This window comes from Sorex araneus, chromosome 9, assembly GCF_027595985.1.
Source record: "Sorex araneus isolate mSorAra2 chromosome 9, mSorAra2.pri, whole genome shotgun sequence".
NCBI lineage: Eukaryota > Metazoa > Chordata > Mammalia > Eulipotyphla > Soricidae > Sorex > Sorex araneus.
In genome coordinates this window covers 1,855,764-1,878,682 of record NC_073310.1, presented here as the reverse complement: position 1 = coordinate 1,878,682, position 22,919 = coordinate 1,855,764, and the positions used below count along the sequence as shown (strand labels likewise).

Below are 22,919 nucleotides of genomic sequence, written 5' to 3'. Positions count from 1 at the left end.
GCTTCTCACTGGGTCTAGGGAATCGCGTCGTGAGGACCGTGACTCCACCTCAAAGCGACATGCTTGGGGCACGGGCCAAACACAAGATGCCGCTCATCCATACGGCCTAAGTCAAGGCTTTTCCCAAAAGCGCCCCCATGGGGCAGAGGGCAGGGCAGGCCCAGAGAAGGTTCTAGAATCCCCCTTCCGTTAGCCCCCCGCGGGCCTCCTCGGCCGCAGCTCTGGAAAGAGACTGTGGGGCTGCAGGAGAGCGTGTCCACACGGCCCGGGACCCTCCCGAGCCTGCGGGGGCGGGGGGGGGGGGCGGTTACCGGCAGGCCTCGGGGCTGTAGAACTCCAGCGAGGACTCGGGCGTCATGAAGGGCGCCCACATCTGCCCAGAGGTGCCGTTGATCATGTTGCACTGGTCCGAGTGCCAGTAATTAACCTGCGGGGGGACGGGGGGCTCAGGCGGCCACAGTCTGGGGGACCCGGGGGCCGCGGCCCCCTCAGCGCTGCTCTAGGCACAAGACCCCAGGAAGCCGCCCGAGGCGGTGTGGACTGGACAGTGGTGGGTCGGCAGCGGTGTAGACAGGACAGCCGGGGCCTCAAACAAGCAGCTCTGCAGGCTCTCGGTTACTCGGGCCCAGCTGGGAGCAAGCGGTGCACGGGGCGGGCCCGGGAGGATGAGCCGCCCCCTCCGGAGGCCCCCCGCCCCCGAGTGGACACTTGCTGGCCGAGCAGCGGGCAGAGCCCAGGGGCAGCCAGTGGCGAGGACACGCCCAGCACAGGCCCTGCGGCGCCCACGGGAGCATTGCCCGGCCACGGGCGCCCCTCGGCATCCCGTGACACCAGCAGCGGCCGCACGCGGGCGCGTAGGGACACGGCAGGGGCCCACTCGGACCCCCGCTGCTGCACACACCTTGCTGAGCCCGTTCCACTTGTCCACCAGGTGGATCCTGCTGAAGTCTTTGACCCCCGTGAACACGGTGAAGAGCCCCGAGTCCGAGTTGTTGAGCTGCAGACAGGAGAGGGTCAGCTGTGAGCGCCCGCGCAGGGTCACGCACACACCGATACATGCATGCAGACACACGTGTGCATACACCAATACACACTGGCACAGGCACTGCACACACCAGCACACACACACACACGATACACAATCACACATGACCAACACTGGCACAACCCCTGCACACACCAACATACTTGCACATGCACTTATACACATACAAACGTGCACAGCAACACGAACACCTACATGGCATGTATGTGCATACACTTGTACATACACACTAGCTTGCACACCTATGTAGACACTCGTGCACACACATCTGCACGAATACACACAAGCACGCTAACACACATGTGCACACTAGCATTAATGTGTGTGCACACACTTAGACCTGGGTACATGCACATCTGCACACTCACATGCACTCATAAATGCACACAGGCACACACGTGCACGGCAGCCCGCGCCGAGGGGCAGCCGCCCACCCCTCCCTCGGCCGCGCCCGCCTGGCCACAACACGTCCCTGTCCGGAGCTGCACGGTCGGAACAGGAAAGGAAGCTCGGTGCTGGGTTCGGGCTCTGGCCACGCGCGCAGGGGCTGCTCGTCACCGGAAGGACCCGGCAGCCCCGCGACACGAGCCGAGGCCTGTGGCGGAGCCGAGCGGGGAACCGAGGGGTCTGGGCAGAACGCGAGTCCCGTGCGGTCCTGGCGGCCCCCAGCCGAGAGCCCAGCAGGCGGAGAGCAAAGCGCTCCAGAGCGAGCCTGACTCGACGCCCCGCCCGAGCCGGGGCTGGTGACCCCAGGGCAACTCCCGAGGGAGACGCTCCGGTCCGGGCCGGGCGAAGCGCCCAAGTCAGTCACCAGCAGGCGCTGGGTGGCCCAGAGGATGATCGAGTGACAGGCCGGGCGTGCACTGGCCCTCCCTCCGCAGCGACCCCACGCCCAGAGGAGAGCACTGCACGCCCCGGGAGGTGGCCACGGGAGGGGGCAGGGCGGGAGGCCCGGCAGTGCTGGGCTCCTGGCCTGACCCGCCCCCCCAACCCTTCCTTCCTGCTCTGCCGTTTGGAGCGTGGCGAGAGGGCCGGTGCCCCGCAGCCGCCCTGGGCCAGGCGGCCGGGCCCACTCTCACCTCGGCAAACAGCCCGAACTTGCCCTTGAAGGGCAGCATGCCCGGGAAGAACTTGTTGATGAGGTTCACCAGGGGGTCCTCGTAGCCCCACATGATGTCCTTGACCGTGCGGTTCATGAAGGCGCGCTCCTGCAGGGTGCTGAAGGCCAGGGTCAGCATGAACTTCAGGCCGCCCGGCTTGTCCTCCATCATGGTCGCGGCGCCCTGCGGGGGAGGGGCGGCGCTTGCAGCAAGGGCCTGGGGGTCCCCGGCACCCCCTGGGGAGACGCCCAGGCTGCGAGCCCCACCCCCAGGCTGTCTAGGCCAATCAGAAGCCCTTCCCTTCGACCTGGCCAATCAGTGGCGCCCGCCCTCCAACCCGACCAATCAGGAGCGCCGACCTGGCCAATCAGAAGCCCCCTCCCTCCACGCTGGCCAATCATTGGCCTGCTTCTCCCACTGCAGGGACTGGACGGTGACGTGCCCCGGTGCAGCTGCCCTGGGCCTAGAGCTGCACCCCGGGGTCCCCACCCGACTCTGCGCCCAGGGGCCTCGCCGGGGGGGGCTCGGGCATCGAACCCTGGGTGGGGGTCCTGCAGCCCTGCGTGCACTGCCAAGCGGCGCGTCCCCGGGAAAACTGTCCAGACCCCGAGCGTCGGGGAACAAGGAGGGCGCAGGCGGCCTGGGCCTCCCGCCCACCGCAGCAGGACGCGGCTCTGGGCCAGCGCCGGGCGGGCCCCCACGGACACCTGGGCACGTGACCGCGCCCCTGCTGCCGGCACTCCAGGCGCCCCGGACAGGCAGCCCAGCCCCCCTCGCCCGTCGGCACACCCGTGACCCGGCGGCCCCACACGACGCAGTGTGGTCTGGGGGTGCCACCTTGGCCCGGGGACGGAAGTGGCACGCGGCTCGGCCAGTGCCCCCCGACCGGACACCGCAGGCCGGGAGCCCCCGGGAGCCCCCCAGCAGCCCCGGCCGGGCCTCACCAGCACCAGGATGTTGGGCATGACGATGTAGTCGCCCTCCGAGCCGCCCGAGCGCTCGGGCTCGAACTGGAAGCTGCGGTGCTCCACGAAGGACACCGTGTCGTTGTCGTGGAAGGTGATGTTGGTCTTGTGCCGGAACTCCCTAGGGGCAGCGTCAGCCAGCGGGAGGGCAGTGGCCCGGCCCCCTGGCCCCAGCAGGGGCAGTCCTGGGCCTGCAGACGCCAGGGGCCACCGGCCACCCCCACCCACGCGGCCCCTCCCTCTGCCGCCCCTCCAGACCCGCCTGGGCCCTGGGTCCGGGGACTGTTGGCTTGTAGCTCCAGGCCACCTTCTCCACTGGGGCCCCTCTGGGGTCCCCGAGGCCCACTGGTCGGAGACGGCGGAGGGGGAGGGGTGGCGGGGGGGGGAGGCCCCGCACGGCCTGGACCGGCATAGCGGCTGCGTTTTCACCGTGGGGGAACATTCTCGCCTGGGTCCTGTCCCCAGGTGCGCCCTGCTCTGCCACCCCATTGCCGGCAGTGCTGCCTGGGGCTGTGTGTGCGTGTGCACATATGTGGACACGTGCAGCGCACCCGTCACCCACGAGTCTGCTTCCGGGCACCTACTAGCCTGGCCTGAGGCCTTCAGTGAGCACCTGCCCCCGGGGCGGGCTGGGGTCCGCCCCTGCCCCCCCGCCCCCCCACCCCCCCACCCCCCCCGCCGGCTCACGGCCGCGGCCCAGTGAGCGTGGCCGCGTGCACAGCTGTCAGACCACTCGGTCCTTGCGTGCCAGGAGGGAGGCGTGTGCCCCGACCGTGACCCTCACCTGTACACGTAGGGGCCCCGCTCCCGCACCGACGGCTTCTGGCCCTCGAGGATCTCCTGGGGGTTGAGGACGTCAAAGAAGTAGACGGAGAGGTAGAAGGGCACGGGGATCTCCTTCCACATGTTGAACGACAGGCTGCTGGGGTCGATGCGCACGTTCTGTGGGGACAGGGCCGGGCGCGGGGTCTCACGAAGAAGAATTGAATGAGAGGTTCTGAGGGTCTCCTGGAGCCCAGCGGGGAAGCCGAGCTCCACCGAGGCTGGAGAAACAAGCAGTGCTCGGGCTCTGCAGGCCTGGGAGGCTTCCCGGGGGAGGAGGTACGTGAGCTGGATCCACACCTGGCTGTGCCCGCAGCCCCCACCCTTCCCCGGGCCCCTGCAGTGGGAAACGGGGAGCCCCACTCTGGGCTCGGAGAGCTGGCTCGGTCCCCACTGCCCCGCGTGACCCTCCTCAGGGTCCCGGGCGTGGCCAGACTGGGTTCGGCCTGTCCCCAGGACTCGGCACACGCAGCTCCACCGGCCTCCCCCAGAGGACACCGCAGGCCGGTGCAGAGGACCCTTCCACCCGGCGGCCAGCATTTGCCTGCAGCTGACCCCACCGGCGCCCCCAGGAGCTACTTCCCACTGTGGCCTGCTCTTGCCGATGGGGAAACTGAGGCGCGGGGCACACAGCCAGGCCGGCACTGGAGCCTGCAGCCCAGCACAGGACCCCACGTGCCAAAGCACAAAGGGCCCCTCGGCTCCGGGGCCCCACCTGCAGCACACGGCCCTGGCCCCGCCTCTGCTTCCCGGACGCCCACCCGACCCAGCTGCCTGCGGGCACCGGGCACCCACCGGGCAGTGCCCAAGGCGCAGGCCCCCTTCAGGCGGGGTGGCCTGTCTGGGTCTGACGGGAAACTGAGGCTCTCCCAGCTGACGGCAGCGGAGTGACAGGCTGGTGGAGACCCACGGTCCCACCCCCACCCCGCAGGGCTCAGACTTTGGCCTGCAGTGGTCACAAAGGCCCCGAGGCGGCTGATTAGATAAACCCCTGACCAGACTCTGGCCTTTCACCCAGCCTTGCTCACCCCAGGCCCTCCCCTGCCCCGGGGCTGAAGGTTGCTGCCTTGGCACGCAGGGTGAGGGGACAGAAGCCAGTGACCTCACAGCCACCTGACACGCTCAAGCCCAGGGGGTCTGCCTGGAAGAGGAGGCACAAGCGCTGGGCACTTGGCCCGTGAGCTGGGCTTCCCCAGAAGATACAGGAGTGTCCAGACTGGCTCTGCCCACGCACCGGTCACCCCGCACGGCCTCAGCACACAGGCACCGGCTCCAGACACCCCCATGGCAACGGGGGAGGGCGGGGGCGGCCGGGACTCCCGCGGCAGCAGCTGTTTCCTGAGCAGCCGCGGGAGACGCGGATGCAGGACCCGCCAGGCCCTGTCAGAGCACTGGGGGCAGGAAGCTCCAGCTGAGGCCTCCTGCCTGGGGCGGGCTGAGGGGACGGGTCTGGCGAGGCCGGCAGGGAGGCGCAGACCCGCGCCTGGCCGTCCCTCTCGTCACCCGAGCAGAAGGGGTGTCCCTCAGGGCGCCTCCCCGCCCGGCCCCCCAGCCCTGCCCAGTGCGCCAGCTAGCCGCCCCCCGGGCACCGCGGGGGCCGTGACCGCAGCCACAGCCAGGGTCTCCGTAGACAGGGCAGGGCCAGGCCCCGCACTGCAGCCCCCAGACCCAAGCCCAGCTCAGCGCCGCGAGGGTGGGCGGGGGCCCAGGACGGGGCACAGGCTGTGTGCACGCAGGGACCCCAGGACCGCCCCTGGCGCCAATGGTCCCAACGGTCAGGGTGGCCCTTGCTGGCCTGGACACCAAACCACGGGGCCCACTCTTGGGTAAGTGGGATGACCCTCGGGCCCCCAAACAAACAACATAACCTCCAGTGACCCCATCCACAAAACCTGCGTGGTTCTATCTATTTGCCAAACAATCGTGGCGTAAAAGCCGAGCGTGACCACGGCCCCGCCCCAGGACTGGACATTCAGTCCCTCCCCGCCAGTCCCCGCTCAGACGCCCCTTCTCAGGCAGGGCCCCCCTGTCCTGCCCTGGGTGGACACGAGCCTTCCGCATGGGGCACCCCACGGGGCCTGTGGGCGCTCAGCAAATATTTGCTGGGCAAACGTGGGCTCGGGAACTAATGAAGCCCAGGCGGCAACAGGGGGGCCGTGGCAAGGCCGCTCCCCACCGAGCTGTCTCAGGAGCTCTGACGCGGAGCAGGAGGGCCTGCAGCCCGGGGCGCGTCCCTGAGCCCTGCGGGGCAGGGCCTGTCCGGGCCGGGCTGGTCTGAGTGGAGCAGAGAACGGGGCAGTGAGACCACCCGGATCCAGCTGCTGGCCGCTGCGGGCCCTTCAGAATGGGCACGGAACCGGCCCACGGCTCCCACCCGCCATCCCGGCCAGGGGGGGTCGCTGGCACGGAGGGTGGCTCCGGCCCAGGAAACCCGGGGACTGGCCACAGGACACAGGAGGGGGCAGAGCAGGAGCGAGGCCGCCGACCCCGGGCCCTCCACCCCTGCCCGGGGCCAGCAGACAAAGGTGGGGCCTCCGGGCACCCGGGGAGCTCGTGCCCATCCCGGGGAGGGTGGGACACAGCCAGGCAGAGCCCCGTGACGGGGCGCTGGGGTCCCATCACGAGCCGAGCTGGCCGCCCAGGACGCTGCAGGGGAGACAGCCCGCTGCTTCTCCAGGGGGCTGCCCTCCGCAGGCCCAGAGGACGCCCCCGGGTGCACACGCCTCCCAGTCACCCATTAACTTAACCTGCCCCCGAATTGCAAAACCCACCCCCGCCCCCGGCGATGACCGAGTGTCCCAGAGAAAGCACCTCTGTCCCCCCAGCCCAGAGGTCACCCCGTCCCGACCCGGCTCTGCACACCTGCTGGGGCCCCAGGCTCCGAGGGGGGTGGCAGGGACTGCAGAGGGCGCCCACCCATGAGTCCAGAGCACCAGCAGCGAGACAGACGCTCTCAGAGGGTGCCACGACGGGGCAGACACGGCGGGGCAGACACGGCGGGAGACCCGCCGAGGCCAAGTTCTTCGCCCCAGTTTTGGTTTGTTTGGGGCTCGCATGCTGGCAGTGCTCAGGGAGCACTCCTGGCGGGGCTCAGGGACCTCTGCCTGCCCCCAGCCCCACCCCTCAGCAGACCTGGCACCCCGCTCCTCCCCACCCTGCCCCGCGGGCCCGAACCTCCTCCGCCCGCTGCCCCCCTTCCCAGGGTCCCTCATACGAGCCCGAGCCAGAAGTCACATGACTGTCCACCAACAAGCCCAGGACGTGGACACAATCTGGAGAACACCGGGACGGCAGTGCTCGTGCTCATGTGTGTGCAGGGGCCCGGCAAGTCAGGGCGGGGGATGATACTCGGACATACGTGTGCACACAGGTACACATGTACAAACGGCATGTGTGCATCTGCATGTGTACTCATGTGAATTTCCTTGCATACACAAACCCACACGTGCATCATGTGCAAATGCATGACGCACCTACAAGCAGACACGTGCGATGCGTGCAGTACGTCTGTGCATGTGTGTGTGCAGGCTGCCTGCACCACCCCTGAATGATGATGCCCCGTGCTGTGGCCGTCACTGGGAGTCCACGAGGGCGAGGCCAGGAGGCGCGGAGGCTGGCCCAGCCTCCTGATGTTTACTGCACTGCCGGGAAGCGCCCGCCCGAGGGGTTCCCTGAAGCCGGACGCCGAAGGTCACGCTCTCAAGGGCCCGTCCAGCAAAGCTTCTCTCGGTTCCGTCCATCGCAGTCCTGTGGATGAGGCCACTGAGGCACAGCGAGGTCAAACCGCTTAAGCCTGGGCACTCACCAGCGGCAGGAGGTCATGAGCTTGGGCCTGCCCCCAAGGCCTGGGCTCCAACCACTGCACTCTCCTGCCTCTGCAAGTTCTCCCCCGGGGCCAACACGTAAAGACCCGGGCAAGGCCTCTGGGAGATCCTGAGGGGAGCCGGGCACGCCCACCTCCCAGCCCCCAAGACGCCACCGTGATGGGACCCAGGCAGCCACCGCCTGTGACGGCCACTGTGTCCACCGGGCGGGCGGCCACCCGCCCCGGGGGAGGAGCAGGACGAGCTTCGGCTCCCCCAGGGGCAAAGCTGGTTTCCCTCGAGCCCCCCAAGGCCCGAGGCTGCTCCTACTCCCCTGGAGCTAATGCTGGGGCCTACATCCTTTGGCCCCCCCCCCCCCCCCGCAGTGCTGGGCGGAGCCGGGGTGCTCCAGGAGCCGGCCAGAGACTCGTCCACACGCGAGCGGCGCCGGGGCCTGGTTCCACATTTTCGGGCCTTTTTTATTTGAGGATGAGCCTGTGAAGATGGGACTGGGCTGGAGCGATAGCACAGCGGGTAGGGTGTTTGCCTTGCACGCGGCTGACCCGGGTTCCATTCCTCCGTCCCTCCCGGAGAGCCCGGCAAGCTACCGAGAGTATCCCGCCCACACGGCAAGCTCCCCGTGGCGTACTGGATATGCCAAACACAGTAACGACAGGTCTCACAATGGAGACCTTACTGGTGCCCGTTCGAGCAAGTCGATGAGCAACAGGACGACAGTGCTCCAGTGCTCTTATTTGAGGAGGTGGGTTTGCTGGAGCCTGCCCTGTGCTCAGGAGCGACTGGCAGTGCTCGGGGCCCTGGGTGGTCGCAGGCAGGAGAGCAGGCTCAGCGCGTGCCAGGCCTCACCCAGCCCTGAAAGCACCTTAAAAAATAAAAAATCAGGGGCCGGAGCGATATCACAGCGGGGAGGGCATTTGCCTTGCACGTGGCTGACCCGGGTTGATTCCCAGCATCCCATATGGTCCCCTGAGCACCGCCAGGGGTAATTCCTGAGGGCAGAGCCAGGAGTAACCCCTGTGCACCGCTGGGTGTGACCCAAAAAGCAAAAAAAAAAAAAAAAAAATCAAAAGGCAACGTGGGGGTGGCGCGAGTGCTCGGGCGTCGGGGTGAAGTTCCTGGATTCTGTTCCCCCCACCCCGGCAAAAAAAAAAAGAACTAAAATTAAAAAAGCACAAGAACCTCCCCGGGGCGGGAATTCACGACGAGCTCTGCCGGGCACACCGAGGCTGTGACTGTCCCTGCACAGTGTGGCTGGGCCCGCTCTCAGGAGCCCCTTCCGGTCACTGCCGTGGGGGTCGCCGGGCCTGGAATCCCGCCCTCCAGGGCCCGCGCCAAGCTGCTGAGCCTGGCCCGCGGGGAGAGGCGAGGCCTCGGGTCTCATGCGTGGACACGGCTGAGTCCCCAGCGGAGGGGGGGGGTCGGGCTCCACCCGCGGGGCACTGACCCAGCTTGACCTTGAGCCCACGTGCTCCCCACGCGCCACAGCGTGAGAACCAACCTCCCCGGCCCGAGGGCTGGAGCAGAGCCCTGGGCCCACCCCTGGCACGGCCCAGCCGCCTGGGCACCACCCGCACGGCCCTCGTGGCCCCCCCAGCCAACGCTGAGACGGGGGGCACCAGTCTCTCGGCTGGGGACGACGCCCCCACCCCAGCAGGAAGCCCCCGAGGGCCGCTCGGGCCCCACCGTCTGCTCGTCTCTGGGGCGGCCTCGCCCTTCCCCCAGCCTGAGTCTCGCTCTGTGACGGCCACTGCGGCGTGAGCATGGGGACACGCCCCCCACGGCCACTGTCCGTTCCGGACGTGGCCCGGCCCCCGCACCCTGCCCTGCTGGGGCTGTCGGGCGGGAGGGGTCAGTGAGGGTCACGTGACAGGAGTGAGGGGACACAGGGGTCTGTCCCCACGGGCATCCCTCCTGTCTGGGGACCCGAGTCACACCCCGGGCCCTTGGCCTGTGTTGACTCACACGCGTGTTGAGCCTGTGGAATCTGGGCATGGCATGGGCCACGCGCCCCCGACTCAGCGGGGAGACAGGCCCAGGACACGGGGCGCGTTGGGCCGAGTCCCTGGCCCGTCCTCTGCATCGTGGCAAGGACATTCCTGTTTCCACTAGAAAGCGGGCCCCGAGCACCGCCAGGTGTGGCCTCGATCCGGAACAAAACAGGAATTCACTCCAGCACGGCTGGCCGCTCAGCCAGGCCATGGCCAGGCCAGGGGCTGCTAGCCGGGCGGGCACTGACCCACAGGGCAGAGAGGCCGGGAGCAGCCCGTCCCTTCCCCGCCCGTGGCCAGGGACCTGCAGATGGACGTCCGGGTGCCAAGTCCTGGGTGCCCGTGGCCAGCCGGGGCTCCAGACTCTGGCTCTGCGCGTGGGGCTGGAGTGTGGGCACCAGAGGGCACACACAGGCCCAGCCGCCAGGCCTCCCCGTGGGGGCCACAGGGTCCAGTGCCCCTGGGTGCCCGTCCCAACGGCTGCCGCCCCCCGTGCCACGCGCCCGTCTCCCAGTGTGGCCTCCGCCCGCTGGGGCACGCCGGCACCGGGAAGGGCGGCTGGCAGGAGGAAAGAGCTGGGGCACAGTCCCAGCCCCCCGCCGCCTCCTGCCCAGGGCCAGACCCCCATTTCTCTCACCCGCGGGGGCGCCTAGTTTGGGACAGACTTCAGACCCTGGCAACTGCCCCGTTAGCTGACAGCCACCGCCTGTGTCCAAACCCCAGGGTTCAGGGCCTCCCCATGTAAACCTGCGGGGACACCAGCCCCCAAGCACACACGCACACACACACACACACACACACACACACACACACACACACATTGACTCAAACACACTCACACATACACACTCACACATTCACACACAATCACTCACACACCTATACACACATACTCGCACTCACACACTCACACACCTATACACACATACTCGCACTCACACACTCACACACATACACTCACACACCTATACACACATACTCGCACTCACACACTCACACACATACTCGCACTCACACACTCACACACCTATACACACATACTCGCACTCACACACACAATCATACACTCACACACCTATACACACATACTCGCACTCACACACACGCACACAATCATACTCACACACCTATACACACATACTCGCACTCACACACTCACACGCACACAACCATACACTCACACACCTATACACACATACTTGCACTCACACTCACACACACTCACACACACACCCAGCCCTGGTCTCCTGCCCCCGGCTGCCCTGGACTCCCACAGCCCGGGCTCTGCTTATCAGCCAAATGGTCACAGCGCCCCACCCGGCCCGGGCTCCTCCTGCCCGCCGGAGAGGCCCGCTCTCCCGGGCCGGGGCTCTGCTCCCTCCGGGTCACCCGTTCCTGTGGGCGCCCCACCAGCGCCCCCCGCCCTGCCTGCCCAGGGCCGCCCAGCCCCCAGGTCACAACTGCAAACATTCCCGTGTCCAGGCTTAGCGAGTGTCCCGTGCCCAGGCTCAGGCTGACCCGTGTCCAGGCTTAGAGCTGAGTCGCGGCCGTGCCCCGGCCCTGGGGACGAGTCTGCCTCCTGCTTTCCTGTCCGTCTGGGCCACACCAGGAGGGCCCTGGGACTGCAGGGGTGCCAGGGACTGAGCCGGGGTCCCAGACTCCCGTCCTATCTCTCTGGCCTCGTCGACCTTTCAAATCTCTCCCGTGACTCCACGGTCCTGCCACGGGCTACGGAGACCACGGGCACGGGCCACGCAGACCACATGTCCACACGTCACAGTCAGGAAATTCAGAGCTCAAGGTCAGAATCGGGGGCGGGGGCAGTCTCGGGGGGACGCCAGCAAGCGCCCAGGCCCCTGCCGCGGGGACCCCGCCCCGGGGGGAGCCCTGGGGCTGTGGAAGGGCGCGGGCAGGGCGCCCCGAGGGAGCACATCATGTCCCCGGGGAGACACGTGGGGCCACGGCAGCCGCGGGCAGAGCATGGCCGTCTGTGGAGCTGCCGGGACCCTCGGCGGGCGTCAGCCTCGGCCTGGTCAGCCCGCTGGGGCCAGGAGGTGCTGGCCGGGTTTCTGCGGCCCCAAGCAGAGCCAGGGCAGGGCGGAGGCGTGAGGCCCGCCCCCATCTGTCCCTCGGGCCCCTCATGCCCACGGCAGGCCCCGGCAAGCCAGGACCTCTGCTCCTTCCAGCCCCAGCAGGGCGGTCCTGGCTGGGCCCAGGCCGGGCCGGGGAGTGCCGCGGGCTGTAGGGGCTGGGGGCACCCAGGGGAGTGGCCAGGGCCAGCAGGGACAGCGGGGACAGCGGGAGCAGGGGTGTGTCGGAGGCCCCAGGCCGGCAGGAGGCATCTGTGTGTGGACCTGTCGGCACAGCCAGGGCAGCTGCAGGAACAGGCCCCTGGAAGGCTCGGCCAGGACCAAGACTCTGCAAAGTGTGCGGGGCGGGGCTGGCTGTGGGCGCGCCCGGAGCCCCAGGGCTCCAAGGATGAAGGGGCTGCAGGGACAGGACAGCGGCCTGGACGCAGCTGACCCAGGTCCCATCCCCGGCATCCCACAGGGCCCCCCGAGCACCGCCAGGAAAGATTCCTGAGCACCGTCAGGTGTGGGCACCCCTCCCTGCAAAGAACCAAAAAACTGAAAACAAAGGGCAGAAACTCAGGCGGCAGCTGGCACGGGCTGGGTGGCTGGGGGCTCGGCCCCCGCCCCACTCGCCGTCACTCCATGGCGGTGGCCACCAGGTGCCAGCTGCTCCGCCTTCGGACAGGCTTTCCCCGGCTCATTTCTCAGAGGCGGACCCGAGGCCAGAGAGGCCGAGGGGCAGCCCCAGGCCGGGGCAGGCGGCGCCAGCGTCCCTCTCAGGGGCCCACGCCAGGGCCGCGACCTGCTCTCTAGGCAGCTCCCACACACGCCCCCGCCGTGTCCTGGGCCTGGGCCGACGGCCGGCCTCGGGGACAGCTGCCCACAGGTGTGTGGCCTTGCGGAACCCAGCCACGGGCTACGAAAGCTGTGCCTGCGCCTCCGTGGGCTCCGCGCCCGCCCGCCCGCCCACAGGGGAGGCTCCCTCGGGCCAGACAGAGCCTGAACTTTGGCACAGCCCGGCCCTGACATCTCTCCCAGTTTACAGAGCCCTCCTCCCGCGCTGCCAGGATGCGGGGGGTGGGGGGGGTGTGGAGGCGGGACCCCAGGAGCTCTCTGGTCCCTGGCGACCCCCGCCCGCCCCCCCCCGCTTCCCGCAGCCCTCTCCCCTCCTGCGCGGGCACCTTCCCGGCAGGACTCACCCCAGCGTGCTCCGCGGCCTTACGCAGATCTGCTCCCTCTGGGGTTTGGTTTCCCCAAAGAAAACATAAAAGACGCTGGGTCGGACCCAAGTTCCGGATCTAACAATCCAGAGGTTTACGAAAGCTTCCCTGAGAGAAAACAATTAGCTGATGAGCCTGATGCAAAACAAAAACAAAGCAAGAGGTGCCGGAGTCAACGGTTCCCAGGGCGAGAGCTAGGTGTGGGAAAATCACTGCACACGCCCGCTCCTGCCCACCAGCCTCAGGGGTCAAAGTTCCCGCGGCCGGGAAGTCTGCCTGCACGTGGCAGACCCAGGTTGCAGCAGACCCACGTGGTCCTCTGCAGCCCACCAGGGGTGATCCCCGAGCACAGGGCGGGAGTGGGCTCTGAGCACCACCGAGCAAAGGCCCAAAGCCAGGAGCCCTGTCCTCTGGGGGTGCGATCCACGGCCTGAGAAAGAACTTCCCTCCCCCGCCCCGAAGACGCATCGGGATAGAAATCTGACCCGTCAGAGCAGCCTGGTTCTCAGACCAGTGACACAAGGCCAGCCAGTGAGGACGGGGGCATCCACGCTACAACTTCCCAGCCAATCAGGATCGACAAGCATCATGCTACAACTTTCCCTGCCAACGGGAAACCTCTCTGATGACTTTTTTTTGGGGGGCACCTTCCCAAGCCATGGGGGTCCCCCAGTCCCACGGTAAGCTCAGGCCACCAGGACCAGCACCAGGTGCTGACCAGTGATCAGGGCTGGGGCTGGGGCTAACAGAAGCTATTGTCTTTATTTTGGCCCAACACGAAGGGAGGGGGGACCCCCAGTGGTGCTGGGGGGCCTTGTCAATTCTCAGCCGTGAAGCAGGGGGGTGGCGGGGTGGGGAAGGGGTCTTGCTGTGGGGCCGGGACCGTGTTGCTGGCCCCCAGCAGGCGCCTGGGGCTCCCACACGGCCTGGGGGGCCCCCCGGAGTCCCGGTGTTCGCCCGGCAGGCCAGCAGACACACGCCGTGGGCAGCGGGCAGGGTCAGGCTCCACACACGGCCGGCCGGGAACACATCCAACCTGCACTTTTCAAGAACACGCTGGCAGCCGGAGCGGGCCGTGCCGAGACGCGTCTGGAGAGCCCCACGGGCTGCCACAGGCACGCTCCTCCCCGGGAGCCCACCTGTCGCCCCCGAGACACACGCCGGACCCTGCCACGTGCTCGGCGTCCCTGCCGGGAGGGGGCCGGGGCCCAGGCCAGCGTGTTTGGGTTTGGTTTGGGTCTGACGGTGTCGACCCTGACGGTGCCGGGGTCACTCCTGTCTCTGTGCTCAGGGGACCACACAGGGTGGTGGGGATCGAGCCCGGGTCGGCCGCGAGCAAGGCAAACGCCTCCGCGCTGCGCCACCAACTGCTCTGCCCCCGGAGCAGCTGGCACTGAGCAAGGGCCCACGCGGGGGTCGGGGGGAGTCAGACCTGGGCTCAGGCAGGGGTGCGGCCTCCAGGCGTGCCCAGGGGCTGCTGTGGCAGTGTCCACGGGCCGGGCCAGGCCTCCTGCCCCTCGCCAACGTCTCCCTCCCCCACCCGCACGGCCACAGTGGGCAGGCCCGGCGGAGAAAGGGGGCGTGCGCCCGCGGGGTCCAGTGCGAGCACCTCAGACCACAGTGCGGCCCACAGCCGTGAAAGGGGTCTGACGGCGAGGGGACGAGAGCACCTGCAGGAGGAAGCGCCGGGTGGTGCCCACGGCCCCCAGGTATGGCTCAAAAGGTCAGGGGTGCCAGGGGACGGCCTGGGGACCAGGGGAGCAGAGGCAGAGGCAGGCCCGGGGGGTCAGGCAGGAGCTGTCCAGGGGGCCGAGGGAAGCCAGCCCGGCAGGCACGTGCCCACAGAGGATGCCGAGGCCCAGGGCTGGGGAGGGAGACCAGGAGCCCCGCCAACGAGACCCTGGCCACCCGGCCAGGGGCAGGGATGGAAACTGAGGAAGGATCTTTCAAGAGTGTCGAGAACCAGGGCTGGAGCGATAGCACAGCGGGGAGGGCATTTGCCTTGCACGCGGCCGACCCGGGTTCGATTCCCAGCATCCCATACAATCCCCCAAGCACCGCCAGGAGTAATTCCTGAGTGCATGAGCCAGGACTAACCCCTGAGCATCGCCAGGTGTGACCCAAAAAGAAAAAAAATAAAAAGAGTGTCAAGAACCTTTCAGACGCTTCCAAAGGAGGTGGAAGGAACTTCACCAGATGCCAGGAAGTGACAAGGGTCGGCCACTCCCGTTCCTTCCCTGTCCCCAGCGTGCGTGCTGGGCAAGCAGGAAGAAACACGGGCGGAGGGAGGAAGAGGGAAGTGAGGGCAGGGGGCAGTGGGCCCCTGGTGGGGATTCCAAACGGGCCACACCACACCAACGCCTGCCCTCGGGAGCGCAGCTAACGGCCCTGCAGGGAATAGGCCTCCGCAAGCTTTTGTTTCTCCTTGCACTGGCCCCGGGCCACTCCCAGGGCAAGGGGGGCCAGGGTCACTCTGGGGCAGGGGCTTCTCCCTCGTGTCCTGTCGTGTCCTGTTGTGTCCTCTAGTGCACTGAATTGTCTGCCTTGAAGGTGTCTGGGGGCGGCTGGGATGGCTCCCTGGAGGTGGAGGCCGTTCCAGGAGCTGAGCTCAGCCGGGTTCCAGGTAATGGGGCGAGTCACTCATTCCAGGAGGGGAACAGGACATAGCACACGTACTCAGGCACACCACCCACAGGGCGCACGCACAGCACAGGGACATGTCCGTGTACACATGTGCACGAGCCCCAGCACACAGCCACGCCCACGCATGTTCACAGGCTCCTGGTCACACATGTTGCTGCACACACCAACCATCACATGTGTGCACTCGCTCCCACACACACACTCGCTTACGCTCACGCACACTTGCACATACTCACACATTTGCTCACTCTCTTGCACACACCATGCACTCACATTCACACACTTGCTGTCATATTCTCACTCACGCACACCTGCACACACCATGCACTCGCTCACTCAGTCACACACTTGCACACTCGCTCACACTCACACTGCATACACCGTGCATCATATTCACACTTGCTGTCATATTCTCACTCACGCACACCTGCACACACCATGCACTCGCTCACTCAGTCACACACTTGCACACTCGCTCACACTCAAACTGCATACACTGTGCACTCACATTCACACACTTGCTGTCATATTCTCACTCACGCACACCTGCACACACCATGCACTCGCTCACTCAGTCACACACTTGCACACTCACTCACACTCACTGCATACACTGTGCACTCACATTCACACACTTGCTGTCATATTCTTACTCACGCACACCTGCACACACCATGCACTCGCTCACTCAGTCACACACTTGCTCACACTCGCTCACACTCCATCACTCTCACACGCACACTCGCTCACACAGCTGCGGAGCAAAGGGATACACAAAAATAAACCCGACTCAGGGAGACTAAAAATAGCCCCACTGCTGGGCCCGGCTGCTGGGCCGAGGCTGGGCTGGAGCAGCGGCCGCCGAGCCCGGGAACAGGAAGCCACAGGAAGAGGAAGAGCCAAGCCAGGGCCCCAGCCGACACACAGGAGCCCGAGAGTCGGACCCCGACCCCTGGCCCCATGGCCGCGCTCCCAACTCCTGTCTCGGGCGGGCAAGTCGGGCCAGGCCGGAAGCTCAAGCGGCGCCCTCCCCGCCCAGAAGCCTGCAGGGGAAGCCCGGAGCCACAGAGACACGGAGACGCAGAGACACCCCCCCCCCCCAGCTCCCGGGACAGCTCCAGCCCCGAGTGCTCGGCCAGGCACAGCCCTCCCTCCACAGTGTTCCGCATATGGGGCGTGCGGGACCACACCCAGCGGTGCTGGGGCTCCTGCGGCATGGTGCTCCCTGCAGTGCTTGGGGGCCCCCTGGGGGCCGGGCTGGCCCACCAGGACCCCTTCTCTTGGTGGCTTTGCAGAGGGCGCCCCTGGCAGGAGGCAGGAGTAGCCAGAGCCCGTGCTCCCCGTGCCCGCCTGGCACACTGCGATGTGTTCCGTCCCGCCCCGCCCACGCCTCGCCCGCGGGCAGAACGGGCACCTTCCGCCGCTTCCCACGGCCCCACTGCCAGCTCCTGCGGGACCGTCCCCTGGCACCCCCCCAGGAGAACACTGGGGGCCGGGCCCCGGGAGGCCGAGAGGGGTGTCGGGCGCTGGGCTGAAGTCGGTGCCCCCGGGCTGTGCCCCCCTGGGGTGGCTCCTCTGGGTCCCCACCACAACCTCTTCCACCGCGGGGCACGTGCTCTGCCGCGCGCCCGAGACGGGGCCCAAGGCTCGACACCCAGGGCTTCGGGACCCCCTTCCCCCTTCCTAAACTGTTTTCTCGCAGGGACCAGGAGGGGCTGAGCCAGCCGGTGGCCTCAGGGTCCCTCCCTGCGCTGCCGGGCACCAAGGCAACACCCACCCTGCACTCCCGCCCGCCCCCCCAGGGCCTCCCAAGGTGAGAGCCTTGAAGGAACAAGAAATAAACAAATAGACAAAGAAGAAAAAAGTGAGCCCGTGACGTGCACCAGCAAGGCCCCGCCTCCTCTGCTCACCTACACACGCCCCCACACGCATATGCACCTACACACATGCAGCTACACGCACCTGCACACGCATGCACCCACACTTACACACACAGGCACCCACAGGCACACATGCACTCATACACCTACACACAGAGGCACCCACAGGCACACACACACACACACACGCACTCACACACACAAGCACTCATGTGCACCTACACACACATGCACCCACACACCTACACACATAGGCACCGACAGGCACACACACACACACACACGCACACACACAAGCACTCATGTGCACCTACACACACATGCACCCACACACCCACACACATGCACGCACACACATATGCACCCATGCTACACACACACATCCACACGCACCTACACGCACAGCTGCCTTCATGTTCCAGCTTGTGTCCGGCAGGTGCGTGACCCCAGGCCACTGGAGGGAACTGTGCTGCCCCGAGGTCAGTGCTCACGGGCCATCCCCAGCTGCCATGTGAGCACTGAGCGACAAGCCCCGGGGGTGAGAGCCAAAGGTGACCCCCAGAGGACGACCAGACCGGCCACTGCCCATGCTGGAGGTGGGGCGAGTCGCCGACAGCCAGGCCGTCTCACGCAAGCACGGCGTCGGCCCGGCCCGGCCCGGGGCCCGCACCCGCCCTGAGGACCTGCTGCTGCGGCCCAGCCTCCCGGCTCCGGGACTCAGACGCGGGAAACCAGGCGCCAAGGGGCTGAGCCCACCGTGCCGGGGGCTGCACGCTGGCAAGAAAGCGCCTCCTCCACTGGCGCAGAGCAGTGTGGAGGGGCACGGGGAGAGGGGTACACACGTGTGAGCATACATACACAGCACACACCCGATACACACACACACACACACAGGCTCATGCAGGCACACACAGGCACACACCCGCTACACACACACACACAGGCTCATGCAGGCACACAGCCGCTACACGCACACACACACACAGGCTCATGCAGGCACACACCCGCTACACGCACACACACACAGGCTCACACCCGCTACACGCACACATAGGCTCATACCTGCTACATGCACACACCCACAGGCTCACACAGGCTCACAAGGCACACACCCGCTACACGCACACACACACACAGGCTCATGCAGGTACACACCCGCTACATGCACATACACACAAGTTCACACACCCGCTACACGCACACACTCACAGGCTCACACCCTCTACAAGCACAGAGGCTCACAAACTCATACCTGCTACAAGCCCACACGAAGGCACACACCCAGGCTCACACACTCCTGCTACACACTCTCACACGCCTACCGCATACACATACACAGGCTCACACAGGCATACCCACTACACACACACAGACTCACATAGACTCACACCCACTACGCACACACACACACAAGCTCATACCTGCTACATGCGCACACACACAGGCACAAACATGCTACATGCACACACACACAGGCTCACAGACTCATACCCACTATACGCACACACACAGGCACAAGCACTGCTACATGCACACACAGAGGCTCACACATACTATATTACATGCACAGGTACACATGCACTCATGCAGACAAACATACACTCACAGCTGCTCTGAATACTACACGTGGGCAGGGTCTGGAATGATAGCACAGCGGGCAGGGTGTTTGCCTTGCACGTGGCCGACCCGGGTTCGAATCCCAGCATCCCATATGGTCCCCTGAGCACTGCCAGGGAAAATTCCTGAGTGTATGAGCCAGGAGTGACCCCTGTGCATCGCCGGGTGTGACCCCCCCAAAAAATAGCAATACTACACATGAGCAGACTCACACATGCTACACATACAACATGCTACTCACACACACACATATAGGCACAGACATGCTACACACACAGATACATATGTACTCACACAGGCACATACTCAGTTACACGCTACAAAGACACAACATATTTCATACTCACACATACGTACACATATAAACTGACTCTCACACACACATGTGCAAACAGCTTGAATCTGGCCAAGAACGACCAACCCAGCCGGCCGATTCTGCCTGGGCCACGATTCCTGCCTGGCCCACAGAACCAGGGGCACGGCCCCACCTCGCCAGACAGTACTGGGCCAGCCGCACTCATGGCCCTGTCCCGGGGAGCTGAAGAGACACCCCCACCCGGAGAGACGGGTCCTGTGACCCCTCGGCTTCCATGTGGTTTCCCTGCAAAGGCAAAGCAGACACATACATACACGCAACCACACACATACATCCCACACAATACACTCCACACATCACATCCCACACATATACACTCCACATATCACACCCCACACACACCTTACACACATACATCCCTACATACAAAGCATAACCCTTCACACGCACATCACACACACACACACCAGACGTACACTCATACACCTCATACATAACACACACAGATCACGCACACCACACAGACCACACACATGTGTACATCCACACACCACGCAAACACACACACAGAGGAACTAACTGGGGCTCAGCTGAGCTCAGACACCTCCTGGCCATCAGATTAGAGAACTTATCAGAACAAGATTTGAAACTCAGAAGTCACGGTGAGGCCAGGCCAGAATGACTCAAAAAGTGTCTGAGAACCAGAAGGAGGAGCCACACCTGGGGCGCGGGAGCCGCGGGTGCCCTCGGAGTGCTCACCGGGCCTCCCCTCATTCATTCCGGGCAGGCAGGGAAACGCAACAGTGCCCGGTGACCAGCACACACACTGGAGGAGCACTCACACACACACACACACACACACACTCACACACACACACACACACACACACACCGCACACACGTGCGCACTCACACGCAGCAGGTCCAGGAGTGAGCAGACCCCCGACACACACACACACACACACACACACACGCACACACAGCAGGTCTGGGCGGGAGCAGACAGACCCTGACAGACAGACACACACACACTCACACGGCAGGTCCGGGCGGGAGCAGACCCCAGACAGATAGACAGACAGTTAGACAGACAGACAGACAGACAGACAGACAGACACACACACACACACACACACACACACACACACTCACGCGGCAGGCCCGGGCGGGAGCAGACCCCGGACAGATAGACAGACATGACCGACAGTCAGACAGACAGACAGACACACACACACACACACTCATGTGGCAGGCCCGGGCTGGAGCAGACCCCGGACAGATAGATAGACAGACAGACAGACAGACACACACACACACTCACGCGGCAGGCCCGGGCGGGAGCAGACCCCGACACACACACACACACACACACAGAGCAGGTGCGGGCGGCAGCAGAGACCCCTGTGCGCACACGCGCGCGCCCACGCACACCCCGCAGGCCCCCGCGGCCTGCACGCGTGGGGTCCGGCCCCCGGCCCGCGCCGCGGGAGGGCAGAGTGCGCCGGGCAGCTGACCGCCGGCCGGGAGGGGGGGCGGGAAGGTGAAGGTCAGCGCGCAGGCGGCGGGGCCGCGGCGGAGGGTCCGGCCGGGCGGGCGGCCGCGTGCGCCGCGGAGCTGCCCGGACGGGCGGACGGACGGACGGGCGGACGGGCGGACGGACGGACGGACGGACCGGCGGCCCGGGCGGGTCCGCGGCGGCCGTTGGCGGGCGGCGGCGAGGGGGCGGCCGCCCGCGCCGGCCGGGGCCCGCACCCACCTTGAGGACCTGCTGCCGGATGAGCGAGGGCACCAGCACGATCATGACGGCGCCCAGCGCGGCCAGCAGCAGCCCGAGGCCGCCCAGCGCCAGCGCCGCCCGGCGCGCTCGGACGCGGCTGCCCATGTCTGCGGCCGGCACCGCGCGGCGCTCGCGGGCGGCGGGAGGCGGCGCGGCCGGCTCGGCGGGGCGCGGAGGAACGGCCCGGCGGGTGGCCAGCGGTTTTATGCGCCATCGCGGGCACCGCCGGACCGCCCCCGCCCGCCCTGGGCACTGGGGTTCGGGCCGGCGCGGGCGCGGGCGGGGGCGGGGCCTCCGCTGGAGGGCGGGGCCTCGGCGCTAGCGGGCGTGGTCTCGGCGGGGATTGGGCGGGAGGGGATCGGACGGGCCTGGGGCGGGGCCTACGCAAGGACACGCCCCCAGCGCCGCCGGGCCCGTTTCCGCGGGCAGGCGGGTGCGCACGTGCCAGGATGTCGGTTGGGCCTGGCCCCTCGGCTCCCCTCCCCTCCCGTCCTCGCGTCGGGGGTCCCTCTCCCCTGCCTCTGGGTCTCCTCCCGGCGGCTCCGCGCACGTGCCCGCCTCCCCCCTGCATCGCCCCTCGCCGGCCCCACCCCCTGTCCCGCTTCCTCCCTGTGACCGGGACATTGTTCGTGTTTAGTAGGAATTTCCCAACTCACCAGGGACACCAGAGCTCCCGCCCCACGTCTGCGACCTCATCCTCTCCGGGACCCCTGGACAGACACACACACACACACACACACACACACACACACAGGTACACAGACACATGTACACACGTGCACACATGCACACGTATACACACATGCGCACATATACACACTCCCCCCCTCCTCGCCCTCCCTCCCCCTCCATTCCTGCCTTGGGGCCTGGCTTTGGAATTCTGTCCCTCTGCTCTGCCCGTTGCCTCCTTGATCCCTGCAGCACCTTATCACAAAGCCCCCACCAGAAAAAATTGCCCCAGCCCTGCCCCTCAGCCCAGGCCCTTATCTTGGGCACCACCGGGCTGGTCTCGCCATGGCTCCCAGCTGCGGGCAGGAGCTCAGTGGCCCAGAGACCTCCGTGAGCCAGGCCCGTGGCGGAGCCTTCACCCAGGGGCCCTGGAGAGCCGAGTCAGTCCCCGCCTCAGCCCGAGCACTGGACCATGGGGCTAGGTCGGACAAACATCCCTGGGCCAGAGTCGCCCGGGGGAGCCCCCTCCCCAAAAAGCTCCAAGGAAGTAAAGCAGGGCCCACGCCCCTCGTGCTGCAGCCCCTGCCCTCCGGAGCCTCGCGACCCCGCGACCCTGGTGCAGGAAAGTGAAGCCAGCCTGGCTCCAGGCCACACGCGCTGTGGACAGCGACGGCCGTCTCTGGCCCGTGTCTGTGTGTCTGCTCAGCTCTGATGCCCTCCCTGGGGCCGGGCACTCGCAGATGTCCACCCTTCAGGCTGTTCCACCCCGGAGTCCTGGGGCCAGGGGCCTGCTGGCCTCTGTGCCTGCCTCTTGCCTCTCCTGTCTGTCCCCGCCCCTGGGAGATGGCGTTGGAGAGTGACAAGTTGAGAACAGGCCCAGGAGAGGTGAGCCTGGGTCCCCACACCTCGCCCCACTGGTGCTCTCTGGCCCAGACGGCTGGGCTGCTTGGCTGGGCGCTTCCGCTCCTTCGCGTCCCAGCT

The 22,919-nt window shown here is 66.5% G+C and overlaps 1 protein-coding gene across 2 annotated transcripts in view; it reads right to left on the bottom strand.

Annotated features, from left to right (window-relative positions):
* The window catches only part of SCARB1 (scavenger receptor class B member 1), a 28,137-nt gene extending 6,593 nt beyond the window's left edge, over window positions 1–21,544 (bottom strand). The window contains exons 1-6 of one of the 2 annotated variants that reach the window (XM_055147631.1): window positions 21,249–21,544; window positions 3,895–4,052; window positions 3,090–3,231; window positions 2,125–2,328; window positions 902–997; window positions 312–427 (exon numbers count right to left, since the gene is read on the bottom strand). In XM_055147631.1, the coding sequence (XP_055003606.1) occupies window positions 312–427; window positions 902–997; window positions 2,125–2,328; window positions 3,090–3,231; window positions 3,895–4,052; window positions 21,249–21,374 (842 nt within the window). In that variant the 5' untranslated portion in view covers window positions 21,375–21,544. The remainder of the gene's footprint in view (window positions 1–311; window positions 428–901; window positions 998–2,124; window positions 2,329–3,089; window positions 3,232–3,894; window positions 4,053–21,248) is intronic. The other variant, XM_055147632.1, reaches the window with a different exon arrangement.
* Between the last annotated feature and the right edge of the window lie 1,375 nt (window positions 21,545–22,919).